Genomic DNA, 12,888 nt, shown 5'->3' with positions numbered 1-12,888 from the left:
GCGGAGGGGACCAGTGAGCCTGCAAGGATGTTGGAGATGCAGAAACAAACGCAGGAATCCACGCGTTCACTTAAAGAGGCAAAGAGAGCATCGACTAGATTCCAGGGACTAAGGCGCCCGTGGCTGGAAAGGGGTGAGGTGGTGACGTTAGGAAGCAGGTACCACATGAAGCAAGCTGGCTTTCGGGCACAGCCTGGCTGATACGTACACACATGGCTAAGAGAGGAGTCTTCTCTTTAGGCTCTTCGGGGAGTCGTGACAGGACTGGTAGCTGCTCCTTTGCACGCAAACCTGCACGTCAGGATCGTGAACGGAGGCGCTGGGCCAGGTGTTGGGAGTTAGGAAGCCTTCACCAGCAGGTGGCGTCCCAGCACACAGTGGGACGCAGCCTTGACCCTCCCAGAGAAGCGGGGCCCCGGCCCGCGGGGGGGTCAACGCACGCTCGCTCGTCCGAAGCTCTGGGGAAGGAGGTGGCACAGAAACTATGCCGTGAAAAACCCTTCCTCCGTCCGTCCGTCTGTCCGCTCGCCAGACACTTGGGGTGGGAGGTCCCCACAGCGATGGTTAGGACTCAGTCCTTGTCCCGAAGGAACGCGGTTCTCTGGGTTCCTTCCTATCTTCCACAAGTTCCTAGCTTCGTGGAAGTGCAGCGGGGACCCCCCGCAGGGTCGTTTACCGTCTGAGATCCTGGGTGGTTGTAAAAGTGCTGGCGTCGGCCGGCTCAGCATCCCGGGCTGCTGTACCGACCACGAAGGCCACCAAGACTGGGTCCTGATTCCCTGAGCCTCTGCACCAGTGCTTACGTCTCTCGATCCTCTTGCAGAGAATGTCACTGCTGTGACCTCCAACCACACGAGCCAGCCCACCAGCACTGTGAGACAGCCGACGACCCCACAGTCTTCCGCGTCCAAGACCGAGACAGTCACGGCAACACCTCGAATTACAACACCCGCAGCCTCCGCCAACAGGACTAACAGCAGCTCAGTTTCACAGAACACAACCCAGACGACGCCGGCCACAGTGACCAGCACCGCCCACAACAGCTCAGCCACGTCCACTTCTTCATCCGTAACGAGTACGTATCCAAGCCGCCCGGTTTGTGCTGAACACAGGTGTCCCATGCCGCATTCCCATTGTCATTCCGTTCCACAAAAATAGAAATGCAGACGGGCTGTCCTAGTGCATTCATCAACGGATCGATCCTGCTGCGCTTGTCCCTGTGGAAAATTTGTTTCCGACTTAATGAGGCCGCACAATGACGATAGGGGACGTGTCCTAGCAGGGAACTGTCATTATATGGTTTGAAAACGTGTCCTGCCTGGACCTCCAGGTCCCTGGGTACACGGCAGAACTAGGCAGCATCAGCCCCCTGGGTTCCTAAACCCCAATTGCAGTTAACGTGGTTCTCATTCCTGCCATCGAGCTCTTCACGTGGTCTTGGGCAAGCACTGTGGACAGCCAGCACTGTTCACACTTTCCATTCGTCTGAAATAAAATGCCTGGGAGACCACGAATTCAGAACCTAAACATTGACCTTTCCATGTATTCAGAGGTCAGCTCGTGATTACATTTATCAGCACAAGCAGCAGGCTTTTATGGTTTCCACTCCGGTTTCCTTACTATAGTTTATGTTCTGAAATCAACTGTAATGTCTCAAGGGTTTTTGATGTGATAAAAGTCAAAACAGTTGAAGTCCCCAATTTATTCAAAAGGAGAATTTTCAGTTAGAACCATTCAGACTGGATCCAGCGGCAGGATCACTGCCATGGTGCCCAGGCCTGTGGTGAAGGCATCAACTCTTACGAGAACCAGTAAGGAAACGGATTCCCCACATGGTGCTGCCTTGGGGACTGTGGTCGAAGGTCGGGGTCCAGCAGCACAAAGACCCTCAGATGCTGGGGTGGCAACCCTAGGGAGGCAGCTGGGGGGGGCACATGGGGAGAAGACCTGCACGTGGGGTGGGGTGGGGGAGAAGTGCTAGATCAGCTGGGGGGACCCAGAACCCAGCCGTCACCCAAAGCAAAGGAGGCTTTAGGCTTGCTTAGAAATTCAGAGTGGCAGCTTATTATAATAATGATGTTGTTTAAAAGCAACTAAAGCCAATTTTTTGTTTTCTTCTAGTCACACCAACTATTAATTCTAAAGGAAATCCAGGATCAAAATTTGATATTGGCAGCTTTCTCGGCGGTATTGTGTTAACACTGGGAGTTCTGTCGATTCTTTACATCGGATGCAGAACGTACTATTCGAGAAGAGGCATTCGGTATAGAACCATGTGAGTTTTGACTGGCCAGAACTTATTTCTGTATTTCCTTAAATACCACTACGAAATGCCACAACAGGGCCCCAGGTGTAGGAATCACATTCCCGTTAACCCTGTGCCCAAAGCAGATCGTTCATTACTTAAACACAAATGGATGCACATGCCTATGAAAATGCTGTTGTCCCTTTTCACTCAGGCCTCTAAGCGTAAGAAACACCCGTTCAGGCCTCAGCAGGTGCGGCCAGTTCGCCTGGTGCTTGCCCACAGCACGGAGGTGTATCCTTGCTAGAAACATGGTTTTAAATTCTAATGCAGTCTCGTTTTCTCTGATAACTTGTTATAAATGAGTTAACAGATGTCATCATCTTACCAACAAGGCCCCCTCGGGGGACCACATGTGCCCCTTCCACGGGCCTGTAGGTCTTGGAAGGCTCATCTCCTAGCTTCTGTTTCTGAGTCCTTTTTGGGCTTTTTGACTGTTACTGGAGTATAAGAGCCAATTCATTGTTTTGACTGTCAACATAGCAAAGACTCCCCAGAATGACTAGTCTCCAGAGGACACACACGTGTGTCCCACACGAACTTTACACATCAGGCGGATCTGGAACTGATTTAACAAAGTGAAACAGGTTACTTTACTACAGAATTCTCGAAGGCTTGGAGATGAAAGTATTTCTCAAATTTATCAAACTAGAAAACACCAGGCTTTAACAAACTCACTTTCAAAGAGTATCAAGGTGTTTTGCCAGCATATTTGGAAACATTCTTTAGATCAACCCACTAAGGAAACAGACTAGAGTTAACTTGTTAGGTATCCCTCTGTTTCTAGAAGTATTTATCGTGTTTTTGGTGAATTTCACCAGTTAAACAGAAGGTACATTTTGATCAGTGAATTCAATGCCACTTTTTTCATAGTATCAGTGTTTACTGATGTAAATGAGGCTATAAAATAGTGAAGCAGGTAAGTCGTGTTTTCATTTTAAGTTGCCGTGACTACACAGCATGTAATTTTAACTTCTGTGAGCTCACGGCCGCGGCCTGCTGCCCGGGGGCAGCAGACTCACCCCACCCGGAGTCTTCCACAGGCATAGAGAAGATCCCATACTGAGTCTACACGTTGTTTTGACTTTTCCCCACGTTAACCTGCCTGAAGTTAGGACGAATGCTACAGTCTGGGGGGTGAAAAAGCATTGTGTTGTAGTTCATTCGGCCGTTTATTCCTAGTGCATTTAAAAGCCAGGAGTTGCTTCAATGTCGGGAAGTTCTTATGCGGTGCAGTATTTTGTTTGTCCCATGAAAGAAACTGAGGCCTTGCATATCTAGGAGTGAGCACTAACCCGTTATCGGCTGGGCCAGCAGAGTGCAGCGTTCACGGATGGGCTTGGTGCTCAGTGTGGACGCAGCAGGGGACCGTCCCACGCTGCCTTAGCTTCCGGTCCTCGGTGAAATGGGACGACGGAGTGATGGGAGTTGATTACGTGAGATACAGGTGGAGTCTACTGCACCTAACAAAGTAAATGTTCAAGGAATCGTGGGTGCTGGGGTGGGTGATTTAGAAGGTATTATGCTGAGCGAAATAAGTCAAAGACATGTATCATATGACCTCACTGATGTGAGGAATTCTTAATCTCAGGAAACAAACTGAGGGTTGCTGGAGTGGTGGGGGGTGGGAGGGTATGTGCTATGGTGAGCGCTGTGAATTGTGCAAGACTGAATCACACCTGTACCTCTGAAACAAATAATGTATTATATGTTTAAAAAAAAAAGTAGGAAGGGCAAAATAAAGGGGGGGGAAGTCGGAGGAGGAGATGAACCATGAGAGACAATGGCCTCTGAGAAACAAACTGAGGGTTCTAGAGGGGAGGGGGGATGGGTTAGCCTGGTGATGGGTATTAAAGAGGGCGTGTTCTGCATGGAGCATTGGGTGTTATATGCAAACAGTGAATCATGGAACACATCAAAAACTAATGATGTATGGTGACTGACATAATAAAATTTAAAATAGAGCAGAGGTCTGAGTGTAAATCTGCTTGAATCCCTAGCCAAAGTTTACATAAAGGACAATGTTGATCCTAGAGCTTTAAGTTACTCATTTAAAAATTAGATAAAAAACCGTTTTGATGCAAATACAAAACAAAGTAATTTTAACTTTTGATCTATTACAGTGATGAACATGATGCCATCATTTAAGGAAATCCAAGGACCCATGGAAAGAAGATTGATAACAACCCTATCAATTAATTTTAGTTATTCTTGAATACACAGGCCATGCATAATGTACTATAGAAACATGTAGATTCCTGTTACTAAAGGTAAAAAGGGTTTGGTTTGGGTTTTTTAAATGAGTATTTGAAGCATATAGTTATAATGTTAAAAAACACATAGTAAGACAAGTCCACCTCTTCTGTGTGGCGCTGGTCACACGGGAGAGTAACTGGAAGACATCGTCCCTGAAGGGCGCCATGCCCTCTGCACCCACAGATGCGGGCCTTGGGCTTGTCGTACAGCTTAGTACCGGGTTTAGAAACAAAATGCACTGCCCTCAGCCCCCGCTCAGAACTAGAACTGTATAGGGCTCAGCCCTGCGAGAGAGCCTGTGTTCTCGTTACAGCCTCTTTTGAGCTTTCAATGGCTTTTGCCTCTGTGTAATTTCAGTAAACTGCAATGTTGAACAAAGTTTTAAAGATGGAGTTAGGTTTTTTGCTACTGCAAGACTACTGGAAATTGCTTTATTTCATATGCAACAGTTAATTTTATGTTTAGGGAATATTTGTAAGAGGTGTAGAGCTTCTTTCAGTAGCTAGGATCCTGTACGACGCAGAGTCAGCCTCCCTACCTTACGCCCCCTCTGCGATTTCCAGACAACCTGCAGGGCTCGGTCCCTCAGCCCAGGGAGGACGGCCTCCACCTGCAGGGGGACAATGCTGCATTTTTATACTAAAGAAATCTTTGTATTGGGATTAATTCTCAAGTTTTTTAGGACTCTTCAGGACCCTTGTCTCCCATGGAGGGGACTCGGCTGTTTTATGGTAACAGCACAGTGTTCGAGGGACACCCATGTCCGTCAACGTCGGTCTTATAGTTTATATTACAGCAGCCAAAACTCAGGGTCAAGTTTGGCAAAAAAAAAAAAGTATTTAATCCTACTAAATGACCAGCCAATATAGAAATACTGTATTAGATGTCCTAATGACACCGCTCTACATCGAATAGGATTTAAATGTAACTTGTGATCAGCTTTTTGTTTTCAGAGAATGCCAAGAATTTTTATATAAAAGCATCATTTCTACTCACTGTGCACTAGGGCCCACTGAGGTGAGGCGCACGGTGGGCCCCCAGTTTGCAGAGAGGTGGGCTGCTTAGTAACCTACAACGCACCTGCCTGGTCTCGAACTGCTTTTATGTCTTTGCAAAATCTACTTATGAGTATATGCTTCTATCTTATGGTGGGGGCCCTTAAACCGAACTTCTTCCGTCTCTTGCCGGCTTGACGCCCGTCAGAACCTTGGAGCCAGGCCTGTTTCTGCAGCACGTGGAAGAAATGCCATTAAACCCCTTTCCAGCTGCCTGTGCTTTGGGTCTAAAAACTGCCTTCTCTGTCTGGAAGCGGGGGCACGAACCACTGCTCCCCTAGGGCGCACATTTCCTAAGCCTGTAATTCATGTCCTAATTATGTTTACTTCAGCAGATACTCACTTCTGTTTGCGTTCCTTGAGAATGTAATTTACTTGAAGATCTCTCAGAATCCAATCAAGGACTTTAGATAATCCAAAACATGAGTATTTCCCATACAGATAAATGAGAATGGGCAATTTAATAGAAAGAATTTTGTATTTTTCAGGAGAAACAAAGCAAATTCCTTTTCTCTTTTTATTATAATGACCAGCTTTTGGTATTTCATTGTTACTGAGATCTATTTTTAGAATAAAATTTTGTTCTCCATCTAAGAGTTTTGTATGTGTGGTTTTGCTTCATTTCCTCAAACTCAAGAGAAATGAAAAGCCCCAACTGAAGAGGCATATTTTAGGGGTGAAGTGTGGCTGGCTGGACCTGCAGTATCACCTGGAAACTTGGTAGAAGCAGAAATTCGTCAGCACCACCCCAGACCTCCTGAATCCATGTTCCAACACTCCTACCTGGTGATTTTCCAGAACAGCAACGTTTGACAAGCCCTGCTCAGGATGCTCAGTTCATGCTGCTTTATTCTGTTGGGGAGAATTATAAAATCAGGTACATTCATGTTAGAAATACACACCAGCTACAAATACCCCAACAGTGCACAGACCCGCACAGCAAGACAGAGGCTGTCCCCCGCTGTGGCCTCGACCACTGGGGACCCAAGACCGAAGCAGGGGGCTTACAACAGGCAGCACTTGGTCTGGAGGGGGCAGAGACACGTCCCACCTGCAGAATGGGGGAGCGCTGTCCCCACCCAAGACCTGCTGCAGCTCTGCCCCGTTCCAGTCCTCGGAAGAACCTCACCAGCCCTGGAGCCTGGTCTATCCCTGCCCAGCAGGGGGGCTGAGCCATGGTGTGGCTACCACAGCCCGACCACAGCTGAGAAGAGCTCTACCAAGACCGAATCCACAAGAAGTAGAAACTCTCAACAGACCAGTCAGGAGTAAGGAGACTGAATCACTAATCAAAAATCTCCCCATAAAGAAAAGCCCAGGACCAGATGGCTTCACTGGTAAATTTAACCAAAGAATTAATGCTAATCCTTCCCAAATTCTTTAGAAGTGCTCTGTATGCCTAACGTGGGGCTTGAACTAATGACATCATGAGATCAGGAGTCACAGGGTCACAGGCCCTACTGACTGAGGCAGCCAGGGCCTCCGCCTGCCCAAAACTCATTAAGCCAGCATCACCCTAATACCAAAGCCAGAAAAGGACAAACCAGAAAACTTGAAGGCAAATTCCTCGTGAATATAAATGCAAGCATTTTTTTACCCAACAGAATTCAGCCCATTGACAGGATCACTCATCCCTGGGATGCAGGGATGGGCAGACATGCACAAATAGATCCGTGTGACACACGGCACTAACAGACTGCAATCACACGGTTTTGGTTCTTCTAGACACAGAAAAGCATCTGACAAAATTCAACATCTGTTCATGATAAAACCTTAGATATGGAAGGAATACCCTTCCATACAGTAAGTCCCCATAGGACAGGCCTCCAGCGGTCCTCAGAGTCGTACGTCAGGGTCAGGAGGGAGGCGGGGTAACCACAACTCCACACAACATGAGAAATCCTAGCCACAACAGTCTTTCTTTGCACACATGTTTTCATAAACACAAAATCTTAGAGACTCCACCAAAACCTGTTAGAGCTAATGGATATACTCAGTAAAGCTGCAGGGTACAAAAACCAACATTCCAAGAGCAGCAGTATTTCTATGTACTGATAACAAAGTATCTGAAAAATAAAGACGATCCCATTTACAACACCATCAAAAACAAAATACTTAGGATTAAATGTAATCAAAGAACTGAAAGATCTCTACCCTGAAAACCACCAAATATTGGTGAAAGACACTGAAGATAGAAGTTAAGTGGAAAGGCACCCTGTGGGATGGTACAGTTTATACTAACGAAGCCCATAATTTGTAGTCCTCTGAAACCTGGGGCCCATCCTACCTTTCCAACCTTGTTTCCCATTATTCACCTTCGTTTTCCAAAAATGCTTCATGCATTTGTCTTTCTTCATAGTTCTTCCTCTGCCTGGAAAATACTTCCTAATACCTCTGTTCTCCAACTCAGTGTACTCTAATCCTATTTAATCCTCAATACCCAGTTGTAGACACATAGATCAATGGACCAGAACAGAGAGCCCAGAAATGGACCCTCAACTCTATGGTCAACTAATCTTCGACAAAGCAGGAAAGAATATCCAATGGAAAAAAGACAGTCTCTTCAACAAATGGTGTTGGGAAAATTGGACAGCCACGTGCAGAAGAATGAAACTGGACCACTTCCTTACACCACACACAAAAATAGACTCAAAATGGATGAAAGACCTCAATGTGAGACAGGAATCCATCAAAATCCTAAAGGAGAACACAGGCAGCAACCTCTTCGACCTCAGCCGTAGCAACTTCCTAGAAACATCGTCAAAGGCAAGGGAAGCAAGGGCAAAAATGAACTATTGGGACTTCATCAAGATAAAAAGCTTCTGGGCGCCTGGGTGGCTCAGTCGTTAAGCGTCTGCCTTCGGCTCAGGTCATGATCCCAGGGTCCTGGGATCGAGCCCCGCATCGGGCTCCCTGCTCAGCGGGAAGCCTGCTTCTCCCTCTCCCACTCCCCCGCTTGTGTTCCCTCTCTCGCTGTGTCTCTCTCTGTCAAATAAATAAAATCTTAAAAAAAAAAAAAAAAGATAAAAAGCTGCACAGCAAAGGAAACCGTCAACAAAACCAAAAGACAACCGACAGAATGGGAGAAGATTATTTGCAAATGACGTATCAGATAAAGGGCTAGTATCCAAAATCTATAAAGAACTTATCAAACTCAACAGCCAAAGAACAAATGATCCAATCAAGAAATGGGCAGAAGACACGAACAGACATTTTTCCAAAGAAGACATCCAAGTGGCCAACAGACACATGAAAAAGTGCTCAATATCACTCAGCATCATGGAAATCCAAATCAAAACCTCAATGAGATACCACCTCACACCAGTCAGAATGGCTAAAATTAACAAGTCAGGAAATGACAGATGTTGGCGGGGATGCGGACAAAATAGCAAAAATATCAACTGCTGTCATGGTCTTCCCATATCTGCTCAGCTAATCACACGTATCCCAACACAGCAACTAGACAGTATAGTCCACTGTGCGTTTGTGGGCCCATAGATAACACCTGTTGGACCCACGTTCAGGACTAATAAGGGACGCAAGTAGTCAACACAGGGAGATGAAAATGTCACCGTTGTTCCTGATAAAGACTTTGGACGACAACAGAGGTGGGAGCTTCCGAACACCAAATCCCAGAAGGAAGCCTTTATCATCAGTGACTGAAAATACTGAAAACCCAAGCACGTCTCAGAAGAACCAACCCCAGGCACCCTGGCTCCCACAGAGACAGAACAGGAAGACAGGGCTCAACTACCCAAGTCTCCCCGCAAAAGCACCAAGACTCTGGACAGCTGCACTAAGAGAACTTCTGTGATGGAAGAAACACCATGGAGAACACCTGTCCCCCCAGCCCAGTTCTTCCAGGATTAATCTGTAAAGAGCAGGACTGGCCATTACCATTCACGGGATCTGCAGAGCCTGAGGGCCCCAGACCCTGTGGGGGCTCTGACAACTCTCACTCATGTGCGGATCGATCCAGCAGCGCGATCTAGGCTGATGGCTGGCGTGGTCCGCGCTGGGGGTCACATGCACCAGGGGCCACGGCCATCCCTGCCTGGACTCCGTAAAAACACAGACACTGCCCCCCGAGCAGCAGAGGATGAAGACGCGGTCCAAGGCTTTCATCACACCTGACCCTCAAGCGCCCGTCACTTTCATATTATGGGACGGCAAGGGAGGCACTTCTAAGTCTGAATGAGGGTTACGGAAAAGCAGCTGCGTGACCAGCCAGCTGAACGGCAATGCACGGGCACTTAAAAGCCAGACAGAAAAATACTGGCACACGTAAGTGGCCGTCAATTTCTCAAGGTGACTGTGAGCAAAACCAACCGTGGGTGTAGCTACTGAGAAAAATCCAATTTTTAAGCTAACATTAACATTCTACAAAACTTGAGAGCCTCCTGATCCTTAGACTTGCCCTGACGATACCAATGGGGAGAGTCACAGGTGTGATTTTTTGATAATGAGCAATAAAATGTATCAGCTGCACAATTCAGTAAAGGCGTATTTTCCAAATGACTAATGCATCATGGGTTAAAGAACCAGTCAAAGTGCAAGACTCACCAAAGAATCTTAATGCATTTAACCCTTAACACAGGTTTGATCGTCACTGGTCTACTTAGAATGTGGATTTTTTTTTTCAACGATTATATAAATGTACACTATCAATACAGTATTGTAAATGTATTTTCCTTATAGTTTTTTAATTAAAACTTTCTTTGCTCTAGTGTGCTTTATGAATACAGTACATAATATACAGAACATACAAAATATGTATTAATCAACTGTTTATCAGTAAGGCTCCAGTCAACAGTAGACTATTAGTAGTTAAGTTTGGGGGGAGTCAGTAATTATACACAGATCTTCACCTGTGTTGGGGGACTGGTGCCCCTAACCCTCGTGTTGTTCAAAGGGCCAACCGTGTAAGAGAAAACAGTAAGATCACTTAACAGTTAAAGGATCAGTGGTTGCTAGGGGTTAGTGGGGAGGAAGGGATGAACAGAAGGGACAGAATTTTAGGGCAGTGAAACTCTTCTGTATATTACAATCTCACAACCCTGAGACCATGACCTGAGCCGAAATCAAGAGTTGGACACTTAACTAACTGAGCCACCCAGGTGTTCCAGGAACTCTGTACTTTATGTTCAATTTTGCTGTGAACCTAAAATAGCTCTTTAAGAATGTATAAATTAGTAAGTTTTTAAAATTTAATTTAAACTTAAATTTTTTAAGACCATTGACATGATTTTAGACTCCACACTCCAAACACCTTTCAAAAGTTTCAGTGTAACATCAAAAAGAATATCCAATTACCTGAAAAATTCGCCTTTTCTAAATACATACTTCTGAGCTGAATTTTCTTCATATACTGAAACCAAAGCCAACATATTACAAAAGATTAGATGCAGAAGCAGATGTAAGAATCCAGCTGTCTTCTATTAAGCCAGACATCAGAGCTTTGCTAAAATGTGTGTCAATGCCATTCTTCTAAATTTTCTACATCATTATTTTTCTTGAGAAGGACTATATTAACATGTACTGTGCATTGCTTTTTTTAAAGGAATGTTTCATTTTTAAATGAGTTCTTAAGTATTTTAAAAACCTGCTGTAATTTCTACCTTGGTAAGTAAGTATCGGTACATACAACCCATGTGAATACAAGCTCTTTGGGGTCCTCAGGAATATTTAGGGCTGTAAAGGAACTCCGACCAAGACGTTTAAGAGTTGCTACTATGCACTAGTAGGTTTCTTCCATATAGAAGAACACTTCTAGAAAACAATGTCCATCTGTCTGCTGAGTTGACAGCCAGTTGTCCTCTGACTTACGGGATGGGGGTCAACAAGTAAAGGGTCTGGGCGGCTGGTGTGGACAGGAGAGCGCCCTGCTCAGGTCCGGGACTTGGTTCTGTTTAGAGAGAGTGTGGGGAACCCCAGGGCAGAAGCAAGAGACCTAACAAATGACTGACTTACATAATTCCCCCCATTTATATTAAGAAGGTAAAGAAGTAAGAGCCATATATTATTTTCAAATGTAAGTAAAAAAACCTGAAGGTGTAGTTGAACAAGAGATGAAATTTTAAGAAGTATTTCGGACTCCCTTTCATCTCGACCACACACGGCTGACCTGTCAATCACTTCCCTTCATGCAGCCCAAAGTCGGCCCGTAACTTCACACTCCCCACAAAACTTGGCTATAGCCTCCTACTGACCAGAAGTCTTACCAGCAACAGTTAACACGATTTTATGTATTCTACACTGTATTGCTAAAATAACACCCCTTCTTTTTTTTAGTATTTCTAAACTACACAGTTTGTTTTTTCAGATCGCAAATCTCAAAAAAATTGTCCAATATATTTACTTTAAAAATCCGCTTACAGTGGCCCCACAGTTCAACACACCTGTGTTTGTTCGAGGTTCAACCATACTATTCATAGACCGCCAGCCAGCTCTCCAGCAACATGCATCAATCAGGTCACTGAGCCTAAATCTGCACATTTACAAAACAAGGTAACACGCATCCAAGGGATGCAATAAATACACCTTAAGGAGCAGCTGACATTCACCTACTGGTTCAACACCACGAATACCTGTTACGACAGATTCTCATCATGAGGAGCATAAGACAGACTAAAACCCACTCTCTGATCTAGGCAGAGAGGATTCAGCAAGGGGATAAAATATTATGTCACCGTTTACTTCTATTCCATGCAGTATTTTCACTGAATGCAAAAAAACGTTAGTTCTTACACATTATGAAAACCAACTAGCTGAACAAAGCCAAGTAAGGTAAACTTTCAAATAAACGAAATTCAAGTAATTAAGAGTTCTTATGCTGGATAACAGCCCATGCAATTTTTAAAAATATTAATACAGCTTACGAGAACAGCTTGTCCAAAAAGCACAAGCTAAGGAGTCAGGTAAACCCATGTTCGAATTTTACTTTGTAGTTCCTGAAAGGATGTGGGCTACTGTGCTTAAAGCCCCTAGGCACCTGGTACTGGCTATTAGGGCCGCCATGACTCAAGCAGCGGGAATTTAGTTTCTCACCATCTCTGGTGGCTGGAAGTCTGGAGACCAGATGCTGGAAGACACAGTTTCTTCTGAGGCTTCTCACCGCGGCTTGCTGATGGCCTGATGGCATCTTCACAGGCTCCTCCCTCTGGGTGTGTCTGGGACCTATGCTCTTCTTAGGAAGACACCAGTCCTCTTACATTTGGGCTCAGAGGACCTCATTTTGCCTCAGTTAACTCTTCAAAGGCCTTATCTAGAAAG

The 12,888-nt window shown here is 45.4% G+C and overlaps 1 protein-coding gene and 1 long non-coding RNA gene across 2 annotated transcripts in view; one reads left to right on the top strand and one right to left on the bottom strand.

Annotated features, from left to right (window-relative positions):
• The window catches only part of TMEM123 (transmembrane protein 123), a 58,246-nt gene extending 52,216 nt beyond the window's left edge, over positions 1-6,030 (top strand). The window contains exons 3-5 of the mRNA XM_035008800.1: positions 824-1,075; positions 2,122-2,275; positions 4,429-6,030. Of these exons, the coding sequence (XP_034864691.1) occupies positions 824-1,075; positions 2,122-2,275; positions 4,429-4,453 (431 nt within the window). The 3' untranslated portion in view covers positions 4,454-6,030. The remainder of the gene's footprint in view (positions 1-823; positions 1,076-2,121; positions 2,276-4,428) is intronic.
• Positions 5,388-12,657, bottom strand: LOC118013148. Its single transcript, XR_004679930.1, has 2 exons — positions 10,930-12,657; positions 5,388-6,468 (listed from the first exon to the last, which is right to left on the bottom strand). It is a non-coding gene; the product is annotated as an uncharacterized LOC118013148 (long non-coding RNA).
• Positions 12,658-12,888: the final 231 nt, after the last annotated feature.

This window comes from Mirounga leonina, unplaced genomic scaffold, assembly GCF_011800145.1.
Source record: "Mirounga leonina isolate KUSES-001 unplaced genomic scaffold, KU_Mleo_1.0 Mir_153, whole genome shotgun sequence".
Classification (NCBI taxonomy): Eukaryota; Metazoa; Chordata; class Mammalia; order Carnivora; family Phocidae; genus Mirounga; species Mirounga leonina.
Note: the sequence above shows the minus strand (reverse complement) of the source record. Positions and strands in the feature narration are given on the sequence as shown.